Source organism: Erithacus rubecula (genome assembly GCF_903797595.1).
Source record: "Erithacus rubecula genome assembly, chromosome: 8".
Classification (NCBI taxonomy): Eukaryota; Metazoa; Chordata; class Aves; order Passeriformes; family Muscicapidae; genus Erithacus; species Erithacus rubecula.
In genome coordinates this window covers 9,844,172-9,872,157 of record NC_136659.1, presented here as the reverse complement: position 1 = coordinate 9,872,157, position 27,986 = coordinate 9,844,172, and the positions used below count along the sequence as shown (strand labels likewise).

At 37.4% G+C, this 27,986-nt stretch overlaps 1 protein-coding gene across 1 annotated transcript; it reads left to right on the top strand.

Moving 5' to 3' along the window:
* Positions 1 to 4: 4 nt before the first annotated feature.
* PGAP1 (post-GPI attachment to proteins inositol deacylase 1) lies at positions 5 to 27,932 on the top strand. Its single transcript, XM_079311423.1, has 27 exons — positions 5 to 312; positions 4,234 to 4,387; positions 6,969 to 7,144; positions 7,716 to 7,887; positions 8,961 to 9,121; positions 10,680 to 10,732; positions 10,905 to 10,971; positions 12,011 to 12,116; positions 13,819 to 13,874; positions 14,019 to 14,102; positions 15,419 to 15,468; positions 16,963 to 17,014; positions 17,238 to 17,315; positions 17,618 to 17,693; positions 17,969 to 18,042; positions 18,129 to 18,180; positions 18,884 to 18,950; positions 19,814 to 19,922; positions 20,263 to 20,301; positions 21,350 to 21,443; positions 22,040 to 22,130; positions 22,345 to 22,542; positions 22,783 to 22,915; positions 23,318 to 23,368; positions 24,542 to 24,765; positions 25,113 to 25,217; positions 26,036 to 27,932. The coding sequence occupies exons 1-27, from the start codon at positions 160 to 162 to the stop codon at positions 26,172 to 26,174; spliced, it is 2,814 nt and encodes a 937-aa protein (XP_079167549.1). The 5' UTR covers positions 5 to 159; the 3' UTR covers positions 26,175 to 27,932.
* The last annotated feature ends 54 nt before the right edge of the window (positions 27,933 to 27,986 follow it).

The window sequence follows — 27,986 nt, the reverse complement described above, 5'->3', positions numbered from 1 at the left end:
GCCCCCCGGCGCCGGCGGCGGCCAGGTTGAGGCGCCGGCTCGGCCGCCCTCCCGCCCCGCCTCCCGGGCGGCGGCGCTCCCGCCCCGCCCCGCCCCGCCCCGCCGTGCCCGTGTGCGCGGGGAGCCCGCGGGGAGCAGCGCTCCGCTCCGCGGGGCGCCATGGGGCGGGCGGGCCGCCGGCTGCCCGCGCTGGCAGCGCTCTTCTACGGGGCGCTGGCGGCCCTGGTGCTGCTGGGCGTGCGGGACGTGATGTTTCTCTACGAGGAGAACCGGTGCAGCATGACCTACATGTACGAGTACCCCGAGTACCTGGTGAGTGCGGCGGGGTCTAACAGGTGGGACCTGCCGCTCCCGGGGCGTTGCCGCCCGCCCCGCCGCGGCCGGAGCCCGGAGCCGGGAGCCTGAGGCGCAGCTCCCCCGGGGATGGAGAGCAGCCCCTCACTCGGGGTCCGCCGCTATGGGGGAGCGGAGAGCGGTAAATGGGGCGCGGGCAGCTGGGGCGTGAGCGGGGCCGGGGCGGGCAGGACGCGCCGCTGTCGTGTGGCGGCGCCCCTCAGGGAGCGGGCGATGGCAGAGCTGCCCACCTGTAACCCAGCGGGGCGGTTCGCGCTCCCCCGCTGCAAACCCTGCCCGCGGCCGGAGCTGCCGGCGCCTGGAGTTACCTGTAGCTGTGTGACACCCGGAGCTCAGGCAGGTGTTGGCCCTGGAGAGGCTGGGCCAGCTCCTCCGACAGCGCTGCCAGCGCTGCCCGTGCCCAGGAGGCCGAGCCTCGCCCTGCACGGCCCTTTCCAAGTGTGGAGTAACCAGTGTGTCAAACAGCGCATAACTGAGCTGTGACTATTAGTGCGTTTCTCACGGTGGTGAACAGTGCTAGTCTTCTCGGTGAGCAATGTGGAGGTGCATGTAAATCCCTCCGAGGTTCCTCTTGTTTCGCTAACAGAGCCTTGTAGAAGTCTCTTTGTAAACCTGGGAGCAGTTTGAGAGAGGGGACTGATGCTTTCCACATGCTGTTCGGGCTTAGCAGTGGAAGGATGTAAATGCATACTTGTAAATTCACTGCTAACACTGCATCATGCAGTTATTGGAAAACTATTTCTTTTTTTGATAGTAGTTCTTACTACAGCATTTTTTCTTTCATTAAAAGCGTAAGTGCTTGACTTCTGAACATTCATTTTTTGTTATCTGAGATCTAATAGGAATGATTCTAAATAAAACCGTTCAGAAGTTGCAAGAGGTTCAAGAGGTTCAGAGGTTGCAAGCTGGCTTGCACAGTAAAAAGATCTGAAAGCAAAACTTGAGTGTCTCAATTCGTAATGAAGCAGAAAGTTAATTTTTGGATCTATTTAAATTTTGGATCTATTAACCTTCATTTGCTTGATATAGCCATCTTAGCCTAGAAAAGAGGAACTTGGTGTGGCTACAGGGATTGTTTTGTCAGTGCTGTGGAACAAATTCGTTTAAGCAGTCATAAATACTTAAATACTCCGCGGCAAGTTTTCATTTCTCCTGGCAGCCAGAACCTACTTCAGCTTCAATCTGAAGCCAACCAACAGAAAGTTACTGGCAAAATTTGTGTGATGTTATTGGCGGGTGCCTGAAACTCTTGTCTGCCACACATCTTTTGTATTTACTCATTATGTAAGACTTAAACTCCAAGCATCTTTATTTAGGCGGGATGCAAGGCTTAGAAGTGAATAGCAGTTCCATGCAGGAGATGCAAGTCACAGATGGCTGTATTGCTCTCTGGAATTTCTGTTTCCTGAGTAATTACTTTTACCGTGGAGAAAACAATACTTTGGGCTGGGGGCAAATTGTGAATCCGTTTGGGTTTGCTGAGGTATTGTCCTTTACAAGTAGCTGTTTATTATTGGAGGTGTCTGTTTGTGTAGTGCTGCCTTCACTAGGAAATGCCAAAGTGGGAGTTTCAGGTGGGAGGTACCTTCCTTGCATCCGGGTTGGTATCACATTACCAAACAAATAACTGCTTGAGCAATTGAGCAAGAAGTTTAATTTCTTTTGTGTCTGTCAGTGTGGGTTAGTTCAGTCAGCCTAGTAATTGCTCATCGTTTTTCGCACGAGTTTTAGAATTGCAGTGTTTGAATCTAACCTGCCCTTGTCCTGTTCAGCTGTTCTTGGCAAGAGCTTCAGAAGTTAGTAATGAGGACTTGTTCACATAAACCTAATTTCTTACAAACCAGGGTGAAAAAGGAAGCGTGCACTGACATTGTAAAAAGTTTCTGTAGCTTGCTACAACTTATTACATAAGCAGTGTCTTGGGAATTTACAGCTGTCATGGAACATGAATGTCTCTTTTCCTTTGGAGTTATACATTGTCATTTTGTTATAATATTTAAATACTGTGATTTACAAAAAAACCCTCCAACCTTCCAGTATTTTGACAGTACAATTCTCATGGATTTTGTGGGTTTTTGTGTTTGACATTGCCCTAAGGAAGAACAGCATGTTAATTTTACGTTGCATAAAAGTTTTTGAAAAGACAAGGAACCAGGAAGTTTCTGTGGATGAAGAGTTGATTTGATCTGTCAGGAAGTCATATAAGCACATCTTGATGGCACCCTTAGTAATGAGAACTGCTGAAGGTTTTTTCATGTAATTTCAAAATCCTTTGCAGGAGGAGCAGCAGAAAGGAAGGAGAATGGGACAGTGAGATCAGTGAAGCTGCAAAGGCAGGGTATATCTCATAGAATAGAGATTTTTTTAAATATATCTATATGTATATATAAAATGAAAACAGTTTGCAAGTAACCAATATACTAAAAAAATTGAAGGCCAAGGAGGAAATAAAATAGTCATTAGCTGAGGAGAGAGAAGAATAGGGGAGGGGAAAGACTGTGGGAGCACAGAATTAAAGCTAAATCACCTTTATGGTAGATGCTGCTGAGAGTAAACAATAAATTATTTGAACTAAAGATGCTTCTATTTCAGGGAAGCAATTAAGAGAGACTTTACTGGAGATTTCTAATATAAAACTGAGTTTAGTCTTGACCTTTTTCTGAGTTTCCTTTAAATATAATTACACTTTAATACATTTCTTTTTGCATGATCTTATTTTTCTCTCAATTGTTCTAACATAATTAATCAAACATGGGAATAAGTGTGTTTGCATTCATCAAAGTTTTACAAATATGTATCTTAGAAACTCAGGGTTACAAACCAACCAACCTCTACAAAGGTGTTAAACCAAAATAGTAGTAAATGAGAGCACATTTAATTAAGACAGTACCATCTGACTCTAAGAGATTGACTTACTGGTGTAAGATTAATCCTCACCTAGCCCTTGGGATCAAAGAGATCTTGTTCTTTTCTCTTCAGGAATCCTAATCCTGTGAATCAGATGTGTGCTAGGTTAGAGGGTTAGTTGTTTTTGTCTTTAGCACAAGAAATATAACCTTCTTTAAAGTGAAAACTGCCATGTATGTTAGACCTGGAGTTGTTACAGAGCCAGGTGGTTTGTCAGACCACAAACCCAGCTCTGAAAATGAAACAGAAAAAGCCTCCAAGTACCACGGGTTTGTTTTTTCTGCTGAGCTGTATTGAAGTGGTTACTGCTGTTGTTTAAACTCCCAATGATATCTCTGTAAAAACGAGTTTAGAGAATTCCCACGGCATCTGTAGTTTCCCCAGAGGTAACAGGTGTCCTCTGGCAGTCCCCACATCACACTGCTCTCGAGGTTTGGCTGCCCTGGCCTTGTTTGGGACCCACGGCCTTGGAAAGGATTCCAGAACCATTCCAGTGCATCAGGAATAGTCAGCATCACTCACGTGCCCCAGGTTCTGGTCTCAGCTTCTCCTCTCCTGGGAGCATTGGTGGGGTTTTACATGCCCTTTTTTTTTTTTTTTTCCTTTCCACCCCCTGTATTGTAAGGGTAGATTTACTTAATGAATGTGCAGCTTTGATAGATACATAATTGCATTCATTTGCAGTTTGTTTCAAAGCTAGCTCAAGGTAATCACTGCTTAGAGCACGTAACTGCAGCAATTCATAATGCTCAGTAATATTTACTTAAACAGTTTGTTTGATATTCCATTTTTAATTAGTGTTTTTAAAAACTAAATCCAGTTTTTCATTCTGTATTCTTTAGGCTGTAATTTGCAACCATAGAAATAAAACCACATAAGCCAGATCATTTAAATGACTGGATAGCCACTGTATTTTTCCTGTTTGTAACACTATAAACAAGGTGTTTGCTTTCTTTTTAACTTTTGCAATAGAAAATAAAATTACCTAAGAAAACAGCCAGACGATACCCAGCATATGAGCTGTATCTCTATGGGGAAGGGAGCTATGCTGAAGAAAACAAAAACCTCCTATTGACAGGAATTCCAGTTCTCTTTCTTCCTGGGAATGCTGGCAGTTACAAACAAGGTAAGTGTTTAGCTGAGTTACAGCTTTGTTACAAAAAAGCTCTCAGATTTGTGCATTAGGTGGTTTTGTTTCATTTCAAACAGTCAAGATAGATGATTTTTGTTTGAAATCAGTTGAATGGTTGCTTAAGCTGTAATATTTCTCTGGAGCAAGCCTTTTGAACAGTACAGTTTATGCTGTGCTCTGGCTCTGCACCCTTGCTGTACTTGTGATTGCAAACATCTAGTTGCTTTTGATTTGAGCAATGTTTAGTGCAGTTAATGCCAAATAAAACATGACCTGAATTTGGTTGGGAGAAACTGAACCATCTGTCATCTGTGATGTAAAGGAATTACATGCTATGGAAATTAGCATCATCTAAGCTTGCCCTCTAATTTCATTATTCCCTACAGCCTTATATAGTGGTGTTTTTTCCTTGACATTATCTTCCCACTTTACACACACCCTGCTTTTTTTTCCCCTCTTACATTTCTGGACTCCAAATGAAAAGCAGTTATGGTTTTAAAGTTTTTTTTATAGTTTTAAAGCATTTTTATTTTTCATTCTGCATATCAAAGCTAATGGTACACAAAGTTTTGTGTTTCAATGTTTACTTTGGTACCTACTATACCTTCCAGTCTGCATTTGGCAGACTGTTATTTTTGTTCCCTAAAATATGCTTTGAAACAGTAAATAAATAACACTCTCATGATGTTAGAAAATGGATGTATATATGTGGGGAAAGCCAGCACAGTCTAAACCCTGATGTCTTACTGTGATAATTTTTCCTTATATTAGCACTAAACCTGATGATTAAATTACCTGATTTCAGAGAACCTTTAGAGAGCTGGCATTTTTTGAAAACGTACTTGCTTAGCTTATAACAATGTAAAATATTTTATCAATTAGTACTTTCAGAAAACCCATACACACAGGCACAATAGCATCCAAAGAAGATTACAAACATAATGATTATGAGAGGTACCATATGGACTTTTGTGATTGTGCATCAAATATTGCAAATCTGTGAATTAATGCTGTCCCTAAACACACAGCAATACATCACTATGCAGGAAATAGAATGGTACTCTCAGGGCTTTTTAGCAATCAAAAGGAAATATCTGAAGAACAAACAAACTATTTGAGTAGAAGTACTACCTGCTATAGGAGCAATAAATATTTTAGTAATGTTGTGTTTGGAATGGATTTAGGGAGACTGAAAAGACATCATCTGTGCATTTTGAAAACCTTTTGTTAAAATTAATTCATATTAATTCATACTTTGTTCAGAATTTATTGTGGGACAACACAATTTTATTCTGATGCCTAGACAGGCAGAGAAGGTGTTGCTATTGTAATTTTCATAGTTGTTTAAAATATATTTGTATTTGCTGAGCAATGAAGATGGATGCTGTTGCTGCCTTTGCTGGCCTTGTTATTTTCATAGAACCATTTATGTTGGAAAGGACCTTTAACATCATGGAATGCAAGTATTAACACAGCACTCCCAAAAACCCACAACTAAGCCCTGTCCTTGAGTCCCACACCTAGACAGGTTTTAAATGCCTCCAGGGATGGCAACTCTACCACTACTTTGGGCAGCAAGTTCCAATATCTGACCACCCTTTTGAGGAAGAAACATCTCCTAAGATCCAATATAAATGTCCCCTGCTGCTACTTGAGGCCATTTGCTCTTGTCCTTTCACTTGAAAGAAGAGACCCAGTCACAGCCCACCTTCAGGAATTTTTGATGTGTTACTACAGGCAATTTTGAAATGTTAATTCATCATCTTTCATGAGCACTGAAATGAAATTTGTCAAACATACAAAATTCAGACTTTGAATAAAAGATGAGAAGGAGGGCTCTGCAGTTACCTCAGCCTGTTGTACTCCAGGAGAATCTTGTTCCTGTGTGCTGAATTTGGGCTGACCTCTATGACTGTAATGTGTTATTTTATATATACACACATTTGGGACTTTCTGTTTTTAGTTTCTTCTGCTACCATGCCTTCTTATTTGCAGCTGTTACTGTTCCCATCCTGCATGGTCTCCATGGACAATTCTGCTCACAAAAGGCTGTATTAAATAGCCAGGGTTAGACAGGGAAGACAGGTCAGAAGCAAGACCTTGGAAGGTGAATATTTTCTCACTCAAGGTTTTAGATGGACAAGTGTCCTTAGGGTTTGATTTTGCAATCCCCCATACTTAGTGGTACTTGGGATTGTTGTACAGTTGATGGCCTTCAAAGGAGTTTTAGGAAAGCCTAGCAGTAGGAATGCCTCTACAGTTGAAATCAAGAATGCCTTCTTATCCTAGTGGCAGTCAAAATGTGCAAATGAGATGAGAAAAGCAACCCTAAAATGGAGGAGCATAATCTTTGATCCTTGTATAAGTTTGTTCTTGACATAAAATATCACTATAGTCAGCACTAAGCTGAAAAAAGATGATTTGATTTAAAACGTCTCTTATAAATGGATTGAGGTGAACAATGGATTTAATGTATTAGTTTCTTAATTGATTATGTATTTATGTGTTTTTCTGCTAAAATGGTGCTAAGTAGTGGCTGTTGGACTGTTCTAATTGATGTGGTTTCTTTTTCTAGTACGTTCTCTTGGCTCCATTGCACTTAGAAAAGCAGAAGATGTTGACTTCAAGTATCATTTTAACTTCTTCAGTGTCAACTTTAATGAGGAGTTGGTTGCATTGTATGGTGGTAGCCTGCAACGACAGACCAAGTTTGTGCATGAATGCATAAAAGTAATTCTTAAATTGTACAGGGTGAGTAGTGGCACGTGCTGAGTAATGTACTTCCATTTGGGATTGGAATTCTGGGCTGCCTTTCCTGCAAAACTGAAGAATGATGGGTAGGGAAGGGAGACTTTATAATGTGTGTAGATATTTGAAGGTGATAATAATGCAATAGAGAATTTTCTTTAACAGATTTTTAGTAGTTGTGACAATCCCAAAGCTCTGGTGAGGTTCTGTGTTGTGTTTCTAAATAAATATTTCCAAGAACAATGGATGCCTTATTCTAGTAGAGATGTAAACATCTTAACTTACTAAAATATTCATGTAGCATTGCCTTACTTCCAGTTTTCTCTGGGAAAGTTCTTTGATGTCCTGTGCTCCTAAAAGTCTCAGAAATTAAAATAAGCTTAAGTTTATTAACACAGCCTACACAGAATTTCCTTTTGAGCTGGATGCTTCATATTAAGCACATTTTCATGAGACAGCAAGTAAATTTTTATTCAATTTGTAAGCTTAATTTGGGGAGGGTGGAATCTACAGCTAATAAGAATAGTTTGATGTAAAATGTGTTTCTGATCTGTCTGATTGCTCTTTGCTGAAGGATCAAGAATTTGCACCAAGCAGTGTAGCAATAGTTGGGCATTCCATGGGTGGTCTTGTTGCAAGAGCACTGCTCACTCTGAAGAATTTTAAGCCTGAACTTATAAACCTGCTCATTACACAAGCCACACCTCATATTGCACCTGTAATGCCTTTAGACAGATATCTTACTGGTGAGTATTGCTTTTGTCTAATCCCACTGTATTTCTTTATTAATCCTTTCAAGATTTAGTGGGGAGATCCTTGGAAATCAACAGCAAAGTGTGCTGCTTTATTAACTGTAATGAATCTGTTCCTTTATTACTCAGCTAGCTGAGGGTGCCAGAATTCTCTGAGAAAGTAAAGTGTCATATAAAATGGATTATGTGGACTTGAGTTTCTATGTGAGGCCTGGAGCTCTCAATAGTTTGTGACTTAATAAGTTGCAGGGCATGTTAGTAAATTTGTAAACTTTCCAGTGAATGATGTATTTTCTTTTTGTTTCTCCTTTTTGAAACTTGACCTCTGTAATGACGTTTATCTTTATCAAATTAGATAGGATTAGTTCTGTAGAAGGTGCTAAATTTAATGATTTTCATACCTTAAGGTTTTAGAGGTAAAAATATAACTGTAGTTATTACATATTTTAAATAATTACAAAAAAGATCATATTTTCCTTCACCTAAATAACTGTGGCATAGAAATAAAGTATAATCATTACACATGTACTGTACACTTCCTGAAAAGCTAGATCTGATTAAACTATATTGATAAAATGTATGTTTAATAATAATTGTGCTGCTGCATGTAGATATTGAGGGAATTGGTGAAGGAAAGGGAGCAGACATTAATTTTCATTATTCTCTGTGACACCCAAGAGGAATGGATTATCTTTAGCTGCTGGACTGATTTATTGTGCTTGTATTAATTCTCCATCCTACAGCTGATTTCAGTGCAGTGCTTCTTCCTTACTGACTTTCTCTGGACTTAAGTAAATCTGTGTCTGTCCTTCAAATAAACCTATGGATTGCTATTCTAACAATATATGTGCTCAGCTGATACAGAAAACATATCTGTCTTTCCTAACTGCTACCTCCTTGGGTTAAAACAATAATTTTCCTCTCTTACATGAATCAAGTGAGAATCAGAGCTCAAATATCTCCAGGGGGACTTACAGAAACTTTTAGTTAATGTTTATATAGCTTTTTCTTTTATATATCAAATAGGTTTATGGGAAAATTGTGATTGATTTTAATATATTTTATAGATTTTTATACAGCTGTAAACAATCATTGGATTCTAAAGGCCCAAGATTTAAGAAATTTAACTACACTTTCTGTGGCGGGAGGATTCAGAGATTACCAAGTTCGTTCAGGACTGGCTTTTCTACCAAGATTGAGTCAACATGACAGTGCCTTATCTGTTGTGGTAAAAAAGCAAACTGTTTTTTTTTTGGTTTTGCATGGAACTGTGTTAGTTATTTATGTAATGCATGTATCAGTGTCTATACGGGCAGCATATTGTAAATAAATATGGAAATATTGCATGCTAAAACACTAAATGGATACTGTGGGGTTATAAAATCATCAGTAGTTGTAGTCTAAATGAGCCTCCACTGAGGGAGTATGTGTGGCACTGATTGGAATCCTCTATCACTTGGTACTGTTTCTTCTTACCACCTGCTTGCACTTCTTCAGTTCCAGAACTCAGGTTTTACTTCCCTGTGTTTTTGCAAGAGATGTATATATGGAGAAAGGTGAATGTGCAGTACAGAAGTAGAATGTTCTATTGCAAAAGAGAGCTCTGGCATGGCATCTTCTTTCTGTATTTGTTGTTTTTTAAAAAATTTGGGAATAGAATGGATATAGAGGATCATCAAGTCAAATTTTCTGCTTTTTGCGGCATCTATCCTTTCAAAATTAATCAAAGGTCATCAGAAAGTATTCAGATTGTATTTAGATTTGTTATTCCATCTCCTCTCCATAAACTTGTTCCCTACATGGAGAAGCTGAAAAATACTCACAAGGAGGGGGAAAATTTGTAATTACCAACTTCCATGTACTGCAGAAGCCAGTTTTTAATGCCTTTCTTCTGACATCTGCTTGAAATGTTATGTGAAATTGCTGTCATTCCCTTGGTGTTTACCTCCCTGTGTGTTGTACAGAAAGCTGTCTATAAATAGGCTCAGCTCAGATCCTGCTAGGCTAAGAGGATTAACTCTGCCTTCCCTTTGTCCTAGTAACCCTTCTCTGCATCTGCTCCACTTTCATTTCTCTTGAGTGTTGGTGACCAGAATTTTGCATGAGATTTCCTGAGTAGTGTTACCAGTTATTGCTGGTTTTTGTTTCTTTTGTTTTGGAGGTCGTGTTGTGGTTGTTCTTGTTCAGTTTGTTTTTTTCCCCCCAATGATGCATTAATAATTCATAGTTTATTTGATTCGTGTTGAGCAATAGGTTGATGAGCTCCATTTGATATTGTTAGTCCCTTAAATGTAATACATGAAATCCATTTAAAGCTAGCAATAGCTTCAGACTGCCTAGTTCTTTCTCTGTGGTGTTCTGATGGCTCTTTCTGTTGAGGTTGCCCTTGGTTTCTCAACAACAGCTTTCATGGGCATGCTGCTATTCTCATGTGCCAGGATCAGTTATTAAAATAGTAAGATTAGTCATAGAAGCAGCCTTTGAAGAAATTTTTGGTAAGTTTCCTCCACTCCATTTTCTGACCTTTAACTCTTAGTCTCTGCTATCTAACATAGATAATTTGGTAATTTTGTTTTATGAATTCTATCTTGCACAGCTTCAGTGCTTGCAAGAAGGGTGACTGAAGAAGTCATTCTATTATACCCTAAGCCCTGAAACTCTTAAGATAAAGTCTGTGCTTTTTAGTAACTGTGCAAGTATGTTTAAATAAGGAGGGGGAAAGTTTTCACATAATTTTAGAATGTTGAGTACTAACAAAAGCTTAACCTTTTTCTTCACCTGAACAGAGCTCAGCTGTGCCTAAAGCTTGGGCCTCAACTGACCATCTCTCCATAGTGTGGTAAGATAATGGAACAAAGGTTAATTGTCTGACTGCATAGCTCTTTTCTACTGTTATCACTTTCTACCATAATTTAACTTCAGTTTAATACTATGGTGAAGTCTTTTCTGACCAATTTTATCACCCTGGATCTTTCCTTTCTAGATTTAATTTTGCTTATTCTGTCTTCTAGGTGCAAAGAACTGATCTTGGCTACCATTAGAGCTTTTTTTGATCTCATAGATGAAAACACAAGGCAGGTCTGTATATGTGATCTCTGTATATTTTCCCATCACACTTTCTTCTTCCATCCCAGAATGTTTAATCAGGAGAAGTATCTTGCTATTTTAAAGAAAGCTCTTTTTTGATTATTCTAAGTCATGATGAGAAAATAGTTTCCATTTTGCACCAGTCGCTGAAAATTCCCTTTGTGTTTTTTGATCAGAGTCAGAAATAACAAGGTGTTAGTTCAGTTTTCATTATTGACTGATTGATGCTTATAGCTCAGCTGTGGGCTGAACTTTTCTCTATAAAGCAGCAGGTTCAGATGACCTTGCACCAGGATAAGCAAATTTTGTTAGATCTGTAGCTGTGGATTTGACCTCTTGATGTGTACATAAGAGCAGAGCCCAAGACACAGAAGAGGAAGGATTTCAGGTGTTCCTTCTGAGACTGTTTGGGACAGTCTCCTCTAGCTTTTCATGTCTACTCATTTTAATGTGTGATTCAGAGTGTCAAAAAGAGGAGTAGAATTGTTCTGCATCACTGACTGCTAGAGAGTGAAACTTTTCAGAAATCAGTTGTAATTACCACAGTTCTGGGAAGTGGAATAGATAAAAACTAGTATTGGAAGGCTTATTTTGAAAAAGCAAAACCAAGCCAATCAAACAAACAAAAATCCCAACCACAAACAGAAGTGATTCCCAGTGTAGCTATACAGCTGGGTATGTGAACTCAGATTAGCCTAAATGTAAGAATTTTTCTTAAGCTCCGGCCTAAGTGTCATTTCAGGAAGAATGCATGTGTGTCTATAAAGAAAGTTTAATGGAATGGTTTCCTGGTGTTACGAGTAGGTGAGGATGTAAAACTCCTGAAAGTTTTGGGTGTGTTTTATAATGTGTAGATTTTCTGTATTGCAATGATTGACTGTGTGTGGCACTTCAGAGTAATAAATTCAGAAGGGAAAGGGCTCAATGACTTCTAATAATCCACCAACAAAACTATATTGCTAGCTGTGATCATGAGATGATCTTAAATCACACACATTGGTAAAAAATTGATGATCTGCTCTTGTTTTAGATAACTGAGGATCCAAAGAAGAGAATGTCTGTTCTGAATCACCACTTTGTGAGACACCCTGCAAAGATGTTTGAGGAAAATCCTGAAGCTTTTACAAACCTCACAGGTGTGCAACAGTTTTCTTTTGAATAGGATTCTGTGATACTCCTTTGTTAATGGTTAATCTTCTCACTAACAAAGTTTCAGAGTACACTTTGTCCTCCTTCAGACATACTAAAATAATATACATGTTATAGACCTAAGCAATCTACTTTTATTTGGTTTTGATATTAAAGTGGTTAACAGGGGTAGCTGCAATAATCTGTCACTTTTATATAGCTTGGATTCTGAGGACTTGTATTTACACCAGCTTAAAAAAATCTCAGAAACTGGGAATTGCTGGATGCCAAAAGGGCAGTCTTACCTACAGTGGCTGCAAGAGGGATTGGAAGGGTGTTGCAGGGCCATTTTTGTAGTTTTGTGCTACTCATGGAAATCCTGAATATTCTGATCTGCTTCATCAATCACTTTTTTTTTCCCGTGACATGGCAGGGTGAAATGAAGTGTTCACTAAGGATTTCCTTATAAAGTTCTATCCTAAGGATGCAGAGTTAAAAGTGAGAGATTTTGACTGCATGGAGTCTTAAGGACTGAACACAACTTTTATAGGGCACAGCTTTATTTTACTGAAGCAGGCTGAACCATTATGTACAAACCCTTTTATTTCAGGAATTTTCTCAATGTAAGACAGTGCAGAAGTTCTAATGTAGCTTATGCTTTAGTGTCCAGTTTTGGGCACCCTCTTACATGAAGGCATTTATGCATTGGCATCTCCTGAAATGAGTGTGGAGCAAAAGATCACCAAAATGGGCAGTTCCTGGAGCACAGGAAATGGGGGAGAGAGGCTGAGTGAACTGAGGAGTTTCACCATAAAGAGAGTGCTGAGGGGGACCATGTTGCTGTCTTCAACTATCAAATGAAGACTTGGAGAGAAGACGAAGTTAGATTTTTATCAGAGGTTCACAGTGATAGCACAATTGGCAGTAGAAATTGTGTTGTAACAAAAGACATTCTGATTAGGTATTAGGAAAAAATATTTCACCAGGGAGGTGGTCAAACACTAGAACAGGTGCCCAGAGAGGTTGTGAAACTGATGTTTTAGGAAGGTTGCATTTTTTTTGTGTCAGTTTTTAGCAACAAGAAAGATTGGTTTAAATTGGATTTCATATTTGTCTTCCTGTTCGTGGTGACCCCTTGACATTTAGCTGAATTTCTGTCATGAAATTGGTACTTTGCATAAATGGAAGAAAGATGCAACCTCTTTCATGACAATTGGCACTGTTTGTACTCTGATCTCTTCATTATTGTCTTACTCTTTTTCCCTAGCCATATCTTTAAAATGCTCCTGGTTTTTTGTGTGTTATTCACTTGACTGATGTACTTCTGCACAAGTTTCTGTATTAGCTTTCTTAAAAGGCTGACAAGAACAAAGACTGAGGCTGTTTCTAATGTTGCTTCGTCATTAATCAGTCACCCTATAATTACACAAATTAATTTGGTTTGTTTTGTTGCCTTTATTTTGTTTCAAGATCTTATTTTGCCATTAGTATTTTTTAACAGTATCCTAGGGCTTTTTTGGTTCCTGTGTAACTGAGGATAACTGTTGCATGTAATTGTAAGCAGTAGCAATTCTCAGTGTTGATTAAAGCACATAAAGTTTACATCTTGTATAGATAGGAGATAAGACCTTGGTGATGAGTAAAAATACAATTTTGGATGTAAGGGCAATTGTTCCTGCAGTGCAGCATACTAAAAATATATATTTTTAGGAGCTTTCACGTGGATTACAGTCAAAGGCTCAAAATGGACTTACTCAGTTTACAATGTAAGTAATTTCCCCCCCCTTGTGTTTTTATGTTTATGACTTTGTTTTGGTGGTTTTGGGGGGGTGGGGGGGGGGGGGTGTGTTTGTTTGTTTTTTGTTGTTTTTTTTTTTTGCTAATGGGCTTTTTTTCTTTTTTTTTTTAAGGATTCTGATGGAAAATATTTCGTATTTCCTCTTGCAAGCCACAGAAAATCATACAGTCATGTTTACTGTGAAAATAGTATGTTGGTGAGAAAATACTTCTTTAATGTCTGGAGCTGGTTTATAAAGATGTGGTTTTAAAATTTCCATTTTAAGACAGTTAATGAGCAGCTGTTGAAATTGCTGCCATCCATTTACAATCACAGCCTAATGCATGTCAGAGGTACTACCTGTTTTATCATGTCACACTTAGTACTCAGGATCTGAAACCTTCAATGCCACCTGAACCTCAGATCTTTCTGACTCTTCTGGTTAGCTCTACATTACTGTGTCCTTTAATTCCATGCAGTTCTGTATTGATGGTTTTGAAGGAAGAGGTTGTTTTTAGTGATGCTGTGTTTTTGCCATACTTCTAATTTGGGAAAGCTGTTTATAGGTTTGCTTTCCCATAATAAAATTTAAGTGAGCCTGAAAGGATAGAGAGATCTTTCACTAAGCAGGGAAAGTGAATGGAAGACAGATGAGGAGACAGCAGCATCTCAGTTGTCTCCTATGGAGAGGAAACACCATAATGTGCATTTCTTGTATTTTTAGCTTGATACACATACATTCAGCCAAATGTTTTTTCAGTTTTTTTGTACAAGAATGAATTTAATCTCTTGCCAAACTGAAGATGGATAAATACACTTTTCTGAATCGTATTTTACATTAGTGGCAAGAAAATTGGGATGCTTTCCTATTTCATCCTGCCTGTCCTTGTTGCCACTCCTCCCCTTGCCAAAGATGGCATTCATACCACCATTGTGAACAGCTGTCTGTGCTTGGAGCTTTTCTAGTTGTCCTTCTCAGGGGCACCTTCAGTTTTTACATGTATGTTGTGATCTTAACTGTGCTTTGATAGGATGACTTTTGCCCTTCTTATAATGTCTGAACCACAGTAGAGCTTGAGAGGAGGAGGGAGGTACAAAGCAAATGTCTGAGAGCTGCCTTGCTGTCTCTTCAGAACACTTAAATTCTCAAGGGACAGAGCAGTAAAACATTAAATATCTGAAACATTCCTCTACTGCTTAAAAGAGTACCTTCAGATGTTTCTTTTAATTAGAAGAGATTAAACATGATATGTAAGATGGATATTTTTAGAGACATTACAAAAGCTTGTTTGCTTAACCTTGTATTTATTCATACAAAAGGTGGCAAATTGAAGTTAATTTAAATGGTTGCTAGAAACCCCTACCACTCACTCTAAAGTTTCACCTTTCCTATAATTGCAACATTATGATATCAGTCCTTTAATTATCATCAGTTTTAACCCCTGCATTGTTTGAAGTAATCAGTATTTGTAATAGATTTATAAATGCAATCACACGTAGGTAATGTAGTATTTTATGGTATTGACTTTACAGGACACAAGTAGCTGGATTTATGGCTGCATGAATACTAATTCATCAATGTGGTGAGTATGAACAGTCCCTGTTCTTTATTTAAAAGGGTTTTGTGAGACTGTGCTTGAATTTGAAGCATATAAATCAACCTTGGTAGGAAAGAATTGGGAAGTAAAATTGTTATTGTAAATAATTCATGCTTTCTATATCACCAAGAAAGCAGGAAAGAATAGCTTTTCTTAAAATAGGTGATATTCTTTTTCATGGAGTTGTATTTTTGACCTTCATAGCAAGAGCTAGAAAGGGACCTTTCACAAGGGTGGCAGCAAGGGGCAGTGGATTTAAACTGACAGGGCAGGTGTAGATTGGATATTAGGGAGAAGTTGTTCACTGTGAGCAGCTGCCCCATAGAGGCTGTGGATGTCCCATAACTGGAGATGTTCCAGGCCAGGATGGATGGGGTCTTGAGTACCCTGATCTGGTAGAGGATGTCCTTGGCCATGGCAGAGCTGTTGGAACTAGATGATTTTTAATGTTCTTTTCAACCCAAACCATTCTGTCATTCTGTTTCTTTAGAATCCTGTGACAAAAGACAGTAAATGTCACACAGAGCTTTCAAAAGAGTGGATTAAAGCATCTCTTCTTTCCTTATTTCAAAATTGCTCCTGTCATATGAAAAATATTTAGAAAGGTGGGAGGTTTAGTGGTTATTTGTTATGGCAGTCATTACAAAATGGATTTAAAACATTGTGTTAGCTTACATTTGTAAAATATAGTAAATTCTATCTACTCTTCAAATTAGGCAAAGCTTCCAGGAAAAATTGAATTAGCAGAGTGTTTATCTGTTCTGGGATCACTGAGGTGTACAGCCAGAGTCTTGCCTCCAGCAGATAACCAGATGTCAAAATTACTTTTTCGTGATCCAAGAAATTGGCCAGTACTCCTTTGTATAACCTTTGATACAAGTTAGCCTAGTTCAGAACTGCTACTTAAACCTCTTCTAGTAATAGTGGATTTGCTGTGGGCTGTGTTCTGAGGTCATGAACATTATTTAGAAAAACAGAAGTATCCTGGCATTCAAAAAATCAAAACTTGGAGAGACCAAATGGATGTGTTTCAATTCTGTGTGTGGACACATTTTAGAACTGCATCAAACTCTTTAACAGCTAAGAAATTTTTTTATTTGTATGGTCTATTTTAGATATTTCCATAGGAAAATTTGTGCTTTTGAGGTTTAACAGATGCTAATAGCCACATGATAATGCAATGCTAGTGCAGTTTTAGCTCATGAAAAGTTTTCATTTTATGTCTGAAGTTGCCTGGTTTTCTGCATGAGGGAGTTGGAGCTTTGCTTGGCTTGGTTTTGCACAGACAAGATTTGCACTCTCTGAAATTACTGTAGTTTGATAAATTGCTGTGGTAGCAGTACACCCGAATTTCTTCTCAATGTAAAATGTTAATTCAGAGAGAGAGATAGAGAGAAGCTGGTGTATTGATCCACTGCCATAATGCTGGGCCTGCATAATGAATAATGCTCATCCTTTAATGTGTATGAATTTTTACAGCCTGGAAGCTTCTGATTTATCCTGGAGAGCTGAGTTGCTTCCAACCACCAAGGCAAGTGTGTACCTAACTTACAGGAGGGAGAGGTGCTTCAGGGGGTGGTTGCAAATCAGAAGGAAAGGAGCTGTCCTGTTTGGAGCATTGGAACAGGTTGTATTCCATAGGAAGAGGGTGCAAGAGCTGGACAACTGGGAACTGGCAGGGGAAAGCTAAGGAGTTTGTTCATAATGACTTTTCTACTTCTTTCTTTCTTTTTCTTCTTTCCTTCCTTTTTCAGGTTGTAATGCTGAAACTTCTGGACTATCCTTCTTTGTCCCACATTGTCATACAGGTACCACCTGCAGTTGGAAATAAGGTAAAAAAATATGACATTCAGATATTGCTTGCTTCATTTATTCATAACTTCCAGGTTCTATGATGGGAGGAAAAGGAAGTATATTAAATATGTGCTAAGTTACTTGGAGAAACCATAGACCCACACTGTAGTGTGGTTTGAAAGTAGCTTTTGTTAGCTTCTGTAAGCTCAGAAACACTTTGATAAAATACCAAACAACAAGACATGAATAGCAATTGAAACATGTACAAAGCCACAATTCTCAAATCAGTCTTAGAGTTCTTGTTGGAGATTCTAATGTTTTTTAATACCCTCAATTGCAGTATACTTTGGGCTGTGAATTCTTCAAAGAGGATTCCAGAACAGTACAGCTCCCTGTAACACATCTTTTTTCATTTGGTGAGTATAGCATATTGCTTTTGGAAGAAATGGAATATTAATATAACTAACCTTTGGATAATAAATTTGCCTAAAAATGTCAAATCAGGAGGTTTTTGGGGGTTGTTTTTTACTAAAGCTAACACTGCTTTTGTTAGTAACAAAGAAATAAGAGACATGGGGTTTAAACTAATAGATATGAAAATATGTAATTCTCCTGGAAAAGAAATAATCTGAAAATGTAATGACTTCTCAGATAGTTTTATCAATAAGTGGAAATTTTACATCCTTTGCAGGGCTTTCTTCAAGCAAAATTCTATTAAATTCAAGTGGATTACTTTACAATGTACAGCTTCAGCACTTCAACCAAGTAAGAATGCTACAAAAGTTTTTAAGGTAATGTAACCACTGTTTGTCTGAAGAAAAGTGAGTGACTTCTGATATTTTGTGTTCTAGATATATCAAGCTTTCAAAATTTATATAGACAGCCACTGCCAGCCACTCAAAGGTAAATAGAAGTCTTCTAAAACGCATATTTATAAAACAAATTGCAGAAAATTTGTAGGAACTAAAGTCTTCGCATGCAATGGAGTTTAGGCAACACTGTTATAATCTGTTCAAGTGTGTCTGCTGATATCTTTCACTTCCCAGTTTAAAAGGGATGGATCAACAAAAATGAGGAATTAGTCCCTTAATATTTGTTTTTCTTACTTCCCAGCAAAGGGAAGTTAAATTTCCCTTATGTCAGGATTCTGCCTTAGGTTGAAAGTGTTTCTTGAGAAAAACACATTTGGCTAGGATTTTTATTTGCTAATAATGGAACTCAAATTTGAATGTTGAGCTATACAAGGTTAAATAGGATGGGTTGCTAAAGGACCCTGTTTCAAAAAAAAAGAAAGCAATGGATTTTATTAGACTGAGGTTTTGCTTCATATTGAAAACCAGAACTCTTCTCATAACTGTTCTTCCTTTAAACATTGGTGTTTCACTGTCTTGTCCTGTAACAGCCTGAGTTTAAAAAAGTCATTTTTGTTTGCTGCTTACTGCTCTGATCTGCATTGCAATGTCAATTGCAATGTGGCTGCAAGCCCAGTGATACTGTGTAGTTATCTGTGTGCCACTTTTGTTTTACTGGCCCTGTAGCTTTTAGAGACAGTTGGCACATCTGGTTCTTAATTAAGTTTATCTTTTTTAATGCTGTTCCATTTCAGAAAGAAAACCTAGTGTTTACAGACTTCATATCCCCTGGTCATATGAAGACTCAATAACTGTAGCGAAGTAAGGATTTAACAATTAATAACTTTTTAATATATTTTTGGAAGAATATTAGTATCCTGTTGTGGTAATATTTCTGATGTGAGGCAGTTTCTTCAGTCTTAAGTCTTTGGCTTCTGCACTTTTTCCTCAGTTACCTTTCTGCTCTTGTTGACTAACTTGTTTTGACTTTTCCAAGAATAAGAATACCTATTACTTGTTTGCTTAATGATTCTCACCAATTTTCTTGAAAATTGGAAATCAAATATGCTGGTCTGAAATTCTCAGGATAGCCATTGCTCCCTCATAAGTGGAGAACAGTGACTGCTCTGGATGCTGGCTTCTTCCTGGAAGCCAGGGTTTGGATCACACAGCCAGCCCTGTGTTTGCTTCAGCTGCACAGTCCCTACAAAATCAAATTATATGGCTTGAAATATATTTGTCACTTATGAAGTTGAAAAACTGGACTGTATTTTAGATGGTAGGAAAACTATATTTCTAGCTTATTTTAGAAGTCTTAAGGATACCTCACAATTTCCAACCTCGTGTTTTCCAGCAGCATAATACTTGCAAACCAAATTGTACTCTTGAGGATCTGTTCTTCCCACCCTGGCACTCAGCATATTTACATGCTCTATGAGGCAGTGTGTTCACTGAACTTGTCTTCTTTTCTTAGTGCCATGTCCCTCAATAGTTCAGAGGAGAGGGAATTTAGGATGTTACAATAGTTCTTTATGACAGGATAAACAAGGTCCTCACACCATTTTGGTCAGAGCTTGTGATGACATTTGGTGTGGTAGATCTGCTTTGTGTGCACTTGAGACAGGTTTGGTTTTTCTGCTTTTCTGTTATAAGGACAGCAGTGACCATGTAACTTGCTGTTTCAGAGTTCCATCTCTTGCTGAGGTTTCAGCCAAGCTGCACATTGCTCAGCCTCACAATGACAGCAGCCTTCCAGAGTTAATCATCTACTCTTCCCCAGACTGTCAGTATGAAGTAAGTAAACAGTTTTATTTTACAGCTAGTTTGCATTGCTGGATAATTTTTGCATAATTCAGTCTTTTAAACCATAGCAAATTAATCTGAATAAATAGTAAGTAAATTTAAAGGTTGGCTGTTTGGCCTTTTTGACATGTAGTGTGTGGTGCAAGTATTTTGCAACAGCTTGGTTAGTATTGAAAGCTGGACTCTAAAGCATTTGCTTTTAATTGTCAATAGTAAGATGTTGTACATTTTAGTTGTGAGATTGCTGTATTCTAAAACTTAAATTTGCTTCTTAAAAATTCTTTTGTCCTTATGCTTACCATTGTATCAAACAATATATTTTTTTTTCAAGGTAATTCTCAAGACATCACTTCTACAGGTTCTTGGGCAGGTAAGAAAACCTAATAGTAAATAGGTTTTTTTTTTAAATTACAGTAGCATCTGTAGAAAATTTTGCTTCCTCCCTTCCTTACTGTGGCACTTCAGATTCCCTCTTGATGCCAAGAAGAGCACTATTCAGTGATCATTTTGCACCATTGTCCCTTGGCAAGAATCCCTCCCAGATGAATATCAGGCCCTGGTCCTTAGAGGAGCAGAAAAGCTCTCTAGCTCTAAAGAGCTGCTGTAAATGTGGAGCCTGTGGCTTTGTGGTGAGCTCAATATCTGTAGGTCACTTTAACTTTCTTGCCTGATGAGTCAGTGGTGTTAAAACTTTAAAATACATTTGGCATCAATTAAGTTGGGGGGAAAAGCCTAAGTAGGTCCATATGCTCCTTTTCAACAAAAGTTTTTTTGGTTATCAATGGAGAATACATTTTGACATAGGGATCAGTAAAAATAGACTGGCCATCTGCAGTTTTCTGGATCTAAAGAGTAATTTGCAAGCACCTATGTGTAGTGCTGGAATAAAACTGGCAAGGTTCTCTGTGAATGTTGCATTTAGAGCAAAGATTTTTCATTTTGTTGTTATTTTATGAGAATTTATAGGCTATTGGGATATAAAGAGAGTGGAAGCCAATTAATACATGCATATAATTGCTTCCAAATGTTTTGTGCCTAAAAGCATATATAACTATATGCAGATTTTGCTTGGAAAGTGGCCTTTAAATTGCTTTAAACTTACTTTACTGAAATGTGATACTTGATTTTTTTTTCATACTTGTCTTGACTGGGGAAAAAAATCCATTTGTTTCTAGTTTGATCATTTATCCAAACATGTTTCATTAGCTGCTTATGAGAGATTCTAGTACTTTCCATCTATAACATTAACTGCTATTGGAGATTATCAAATATGCATTAACAGGATATTAACTGGATATTTTAAAAAAGATTTTCTAATCTCACTCTCATTCTGGCTTCATGATAATATTTGTGCATGTGTTTTTAGAATATATTTTTATAGACAGAAGTTAAGTTGTCCCTTTATGCTTCTTTTTCAGATAGTAAGGTTCCATGCTGGTGCTTTTCCAGTGTATATTGTTTCTAATATTCTTCTTACTTATGGAGGACAGCTGAGCACACTGAAATCAACAGGTAGCTTTCTGAAAATCTGCGTATTTTTCTCTGTCACAAGTGTTTTTAGAGAAATTGCTTATTGAATTTACTGATTAAAGACTATCTAGATGTGAAATTTTAAAGCTAAATATGATTCAGCTTATAGAAATACTTGGATCTGTGCTCTTCATTTTCATTTTTCCTTGGATAGTAGTTCTTCAAGACTGTACTGTAGCAAAATATTTCCTTATAATTTTAAATTGCAGTCCCTTCTCTGTGAAATATTGGTGTTGCACAGTAGTTTAGAATTACCAGAAGTGTATTTAAAAATACATGCACAAGTTTAAAATACATTGTTAATGTGCAGAAAATGTGAGATTTGCATAACAACTTTGAGCCATGTCTTCATACAAAATGCATTTTTATTAAAATTCAGGGGGTGTTGGTAACAAACTCCATAATGTCTCTAGAAGAAGGGTGGTGAAATGTGCAGCCTTGCAGTACTCTTACAAGAAATGGTTATCTTGTTTTCAAGTCAACTCACCATTGTCTGAATTTATATTTTGTTGTGGGTGATCTTGGTTAAGGCTCATGACATGACAGTAACTAGAGATGCTCTCTGTTCTTGATTCTAGGCCAGTGTTCAGACTTCTCCCTTGAACTGGTTAGGACAGCAAAGCCCTACAAAGTAGAACCTCTTATAAGCATTGTTGTCTTTCTGCAGGGGTGAGTTTGCATCATTTATTTGTTTAAAGCAGTTTCCAAAACAGAAGTTTCAGTAAAACTGTTGCCGGGGAGGAATATTATTTTATCTGTAACCACTGTTAACACCTGACTGTTATTTTGCTTGAAAGACTGTAATAGAAGGAATAGTTGATAGATATCTAACTGTAAGAGCAATTGGAAGTGATAAATAATACTGCTTTCATGTTTTTGGCAGGTTTAACTGGTTTAGAGAGATATGGGAATCACTGTCACTACCAGAGGTGGATGCTGCTGTACTGAGTAGTCAGGATGCATGGTTCCCCCTTGTGTCCCTGATTCTATTTCTTTTTGGGACAGGCATTGCCTACTGGAGTGGAGTATTTTTCTCTACATCTCTGAGACTCTTCTCTTCATTATGGTTAACTCTGATTAGGTAAAACAACGTGATGCTGTATAATTATGCTCTTCTAAATGTCTTTGACCCTGGCAATTGGGGTTTTTTTTTGTTTGTTTGCTTCTGTGTGAATGCTTGGGCAAGATTGAATTCTGGGCAGATTGGATTTATACATGATTTTAGACATCTGGGTTTTAAAGCAAGCAGAAGTTGATGTTTGGGAAGAAGTATATATAGCTGGAGGGTTTTTTCTGATTTTTTTTTTTTAATTTATTTTAGACCTACTGAACTTCAAAAAGATAAGTTGATTACACCCAGAAGACTCTGTGGGATGATATCTCTTGCTTTGGTTAGCTGGACCACTTGTGGTGCATTTGCTGTACTCATTATTTATCTTCAATACTTGTTCAAGGTACTGAAAGGCTAAACATTTTGTTATTTGTAACTGAATTGAAAATTTTAGATGCTTTGAATTAAACCCGGGTTAAAAGCAAAAATCAAAATTACCCTTTTTCATACATAAAATAAATGTTACTATTCTCATACTTGAAACAGGTATTTCTAATTTATCAGTGTCATAATCTTGTAATTTGTAGAATTTTTCTTCTTTTGTTAATGCTTCTTAGAAAGAAATATGTGGTCCCATGTGCATACGACAATGCAGATAATTGAAAATTTTAACTTCTAGCTAGGCAATATTATAAAAAAAAGACTAATAGCTCCCTTGAAGAGTAAGGACTTCTCAATTTCTTCTCCTATACTACAGCTTTTGTGTGAAGAATCCTTACTAAACAAGCAATTGCTTGTCTTACAGGTTGTAAAACTGCATGTGGCTGTAAAAGCAGAGCAAAACATGCACAACAGGGTGAGTCTGTTTCCTGCTTCTCTTCCAAACTGTGGCCAAAAATTGTCTGGCAAACTTCTGCCTTGATACTCTAAGGTTGTGAGTGGGTAGCTGTAGTTCACTTTGCTGTATGTATGATTAAGTAACAGCCAGGCCATGAGCAGCCTGCTCTATCACACGACTGCTGTTTGAAGTTTCTGCAATGTGAACTTGTCATCTAAGAAGAAAATTCTGTCTCTGAATGCACACAGAATAACAGGGTTTGACTATGTATGGCTTACCTTAAAGAAAAAAAAATTCTAGGTAATAATCTATACCAGGTAAAACTGGTTTTTTTTTCTAGAGAGACAGCATGTGGACCTTAAGGACTTTTAGTCCAGAGATAACAAATAGGATGTATTAGATGAGTATGGACTGAGAGTGCAGTAAATAGAGAGCTATCTAAAGCACAGTGAAGAAGTGTTGGGTTTCATGCAGTGTGAAATTTATTTTCTGAGTGACTTTAAGAGGATATAGAGATATAGAGGATATAGGATCAAATATGTAAGCAAGTGTGGATAACAGCATATGATAACTTCCTGCTTTTTTCTGCAAACATGGACCAAAGCAGCCTGACAGAAAAAGATGTTGAAAGTTTTCTTTGGGTGGATTGCTCATGTGTTTAGTTGAAAATCCTCTTCTTTCATCTCTGTATAATTTTTTGTTTCATTTGTGGGGTTTTTTTCTGTCATTTGAAGTTAGTATCTGTCAACTCATTCGTTTATCTTTGCTATTTATTCCTACAGATAATATTTTACTCCCAGTTGCATTACTTCCTATGTCTTTCCTGTGAATGATCATCTGTGATTTTTCACCCCCATGCTATATTACTCCTTTTATTTTGTTCTCTCCCTCCTTTTCATTTCATTGGTGTCAGGGCACCTACAGGGCATCTACACTCCACTGCTTTTCTTCTACATAAACTATTAGTGTATGAGAAATTTCTGGTTAAATTTAGATACTTTAAAACTGAACTCTTGAACTTTACTTTGGATAGCTTTTTGAGAAATAAATTGCAGATTTTCTTCCTAAATCACAGATGGTGTGATACTGTTAAGATATTTTTCCCCTCTTTCCCCAGCAAGGATTCTTACAAGCCTGTGCATGTTTTTGTTGGTTTTTTTTTTTTTTTTAACTTCTGACTTTCATTTCCAGGATTCAGGCCACTCAGAAGAAACTTCACAGAACTCCAGTACACATGCAGTCCAAGCTCAGAGTTCAGTGGACAGCATTCCAGAAGCAACACAGTCTCCTTCCAACAGTAAAACACTTGCTGAAGCTGTGAACAGTCTTAAGATGCATATTACAATCCTGAATTTATTCACATGGATTGTGCTGCTCAACTTGCCATCTTTCATTTATTGGTTAAAAAATCTCAGGTAAATTAAAAAAAATTAATTTAGTCTAATGTGGAAGAAAGTTACAGGAACTTTTGAAGATAATAAGAACTATAAATATTTGAGTCTTTACATTATTAGTTACCCATATAGTTTTAAAGACTTCTGTTAGTTATTATTATTTTCTCTATCCTGTCTGGTTTGTATTGTGGTGTAAATAGGTATTAAGTGAGTCATTGTTATGTTGAAGAAAGTAATGTTTCAGAAAGGATTTAAAATCAGGCTGTGATGCCATATAGATTTCATGTATATTTTTTGTCATCAGCACATGGATATCATTTGGCAGCCTAGTTTGGAAGTGATGTGCTTTTTAAACCATTTCTTTGCAGGTACAATGTTAGACTTGATCCTGATCCCTGTAGATCCACAGCTATTATCCTCGCATGTATTTTAGAAATTCTAATGAGCTCAAGTACTTCTGAAGTGAAATCAAGGTACAGTAGCCCAGTCTCTAGTTTTGCTTTCCTGCTTCTTTGTGAATTACCATTTTTGTGGTAAAACTTAATTTATGCTGTAATTGTTCAGCCTCTGTAGAGATTCATGAACTCATATGGTTATGTCTAAAAGATAAGCTAAAATGTGTGCAGAGTACCTCTAGTTCCTCTAAGAGGAAAAAGTCCCTTGTATTTTCCACATGAAAATACATTAAGTATATGCTATCTAAGCAATTGGCTGCATAACAGCTTCTTGAAATTTTACCTTTTAACTCACAGTTCATTGAATCCTTCAAGTGTCACAGAATCCAAATACCTTGATCAATTATTTTCAGACAGTTACAAGGGAAAGGGAATTCAAAAGGATTGTAGTTATGTTCTTGTAGCTCCCCTTATGGGAGTGGAAATATAATCTCTACTGGATTAAGAAGTTCTGAGAACTTTGTTTTGCTGACAGAATATTTCTTGTTGAGATATGAAATTAGTCAATGCCTCATGAATGACAATCAATAATAGCAAATGTAATTTATCTTTTTGACCAGTACCTGTTATCTCAACTTACCTAAACCATTAGGTTTTCCTATGCTACAGAGAAAAAAAATCCTAAATATAATGTTTTTAATGACATTAACCTTTTTTAATAATTTCTTTTGGTTATGCATCAATTTTTATGGACTATTAGATTTAGCTGTTCAGTTTTAAAGATGAGCAAAGCCTTGAAATATAAATTATTTTGCAAAGGAAAATGAAATATGCAGAAAGTAAACAAATGTCTATCTGGCTACAAAATGATTTTTTTGTTCTTTGTATTCTTCCAGTAAACTCTTGAAGATTGCAGCCAAAGTTCCACTTCCTTTGTCTGTTGCAATGCTGGCCTTTGGACGAATGCATTTATACAGAGTCCCACACTTTGTAACCTTTTCTCTTCTTCTACATGTGCTGTGCTGTTTTGTGTAATGTTCATTCTATATAGGACATATATAGGACAATGCACCCTAGAAACTTAACACTGGAGATGGGAAAAATTGCAACACAGAAATGCCTAAATTAATATGATCAGTAGTTTACATTATGTGAGAAAGAGGACAGAACTGTGAATACTTTACAAAAAATCCATGGTTTTATTCATGTTGCTTAGAAAACTTTTCCTGGTGTTTATTTCATGTGTCTGAAAATGGAGTGGTTTTACTGTGTGTAAGCACATGACTCGTATGAGTGCAGCATCTCAATACTCTGCCTTGTAGACACCTTGGTATTTCACTATACTGCTTTGTGAAAACAGACCTTTTTTACTCACTGTGCCATGCAGTGTCTGTGTTCTGAACTTGCATCTCTTGCAGGTCTAAAGTATGCTGGTTAAAACTCAATACATTTCAAGCACACTGTGACTATCACAAAACCCACACAGCCAAGTATACTTTGAATTATTTTATGTTACATTCAAAAGCTGCTACATTTGTGTCTAGACAAACTAGAATGTACTTCTTATATAGAACTGTTACTTCTATCAAATCATTTGTTCAATCAGTGTGAGTTGAACATTTTTGAGATTATTGCAAGTCTTACACATTTTACTTTTTGTGAGAGTGAGAAAACAACAGTATTCTATGTAGCTTTCTATTCAGGAAGGATACCAGCAGATTCATAAACAATTTGCTGTAATGTTGTTTTAAAACATTGTCAGTTTTCTCTGGAATTTTGAAATTAATCCTTGGATTTTGTCCATATGTAGAAGCTAGCAAACACTGAAATATGGTGTGAGTTAACAGTGCAGTTGCTGCACTCCTTCTAAGTAAATAAGGCAGGCTTTTTTCCTAAAGAGAGAATCAACCCCCTCCTAATAAATGCCAATACATAAAATGAATATGGAGTAGTTACAACCCTGCAAACTCCTGTCCTGCCATACAGTGTTAACTTCTGCATGTGGGCAAACTCAATAATAGTGAAAAATACTGACCATAATTATTAGCTCTGTATAAATTTTATCTTAGTGCCTAGATGCTACAGTGACTGCCATTTGTAATAAAGCCTACAATAGCTATGTGTAAGGAATTCTGTCACCCTGGCATGTGTTTTGCCAACAGAAAAAAATCTTAGCAGTCCTTAGATTTAAATGATGTATTGATTCTATGTAGAGATGAGCTTACTACTTGCTTCTGTGTTAGCTGTCTCTGCTGTGTCTGAGATATCTGTTATATTCATCTGGAAATACTAGACCAGCTCAATCATCTTATAGGAATACCAAGAGGAAATCTGCTGCTCACAGTCAATCAAGTATACTCTTGATACAGTAGTACAGCCAGCCTGACCCATTCATTCCATCATATCTTAATAATCTTGCCTAAAGTGCCTCAGTTATTTCTAACATGTTGTTAGGGTCAATTCCTTTGAGCTGGCTGGAAAGACTCAATTCACACAGTGACTTTCCAAAATGGAGGGCAAATGTGAAGAAAGCCATGTGTGTTTTGTTTGCTTAGATTCAAGTCAGCAGTTCAAGTTATTAGTAAGTCATTAAAAGTGCTGTAACTGAGTAAGGGTATTGTACTTAGCCAAACCACTGTCACTGCTATCAGTAATCTATGTGCTGGTATTCTAGTCTTAACCTTTTTTAAAAAGGTTAGATTATAATATAGTGTTTGTAAATCAGAAAAGTTATTTGAATAGATTATATGTTGATATTTTCTAATCAAATGTGTGCTACAGTATATGTATATATTTTGTGTGACTTAATATACCTGTAGCTAAATGCACCAGTTGGTTTAAGTAGAA

Excerpts from the sequence above, each read along its gene's own strand:
- PGAP1 (XM_079311423.1), top strand. The coding sequence starts at position 160 with ATGGGGCGGGCGGGCCGCCGGCTGCCCGCGCTGGCAGCGCTCTTCTAC. Across the intron at positions 9,122-10,679 it reads ACAGTGCCTTATCTGTTGTG|AGCTCAGCTGTGCCTAAAGC; the intron begins GTAAAAAAGCAA and ends TCACCTGAACAG. Across the intron at positions 15,469-16,962 it reads AATACTAATTCATCAATGTG|CCTGGAAGCTTCTGATTTAT; the intron begins GTGAGTATGAAC and ends GAATTTTTACAG.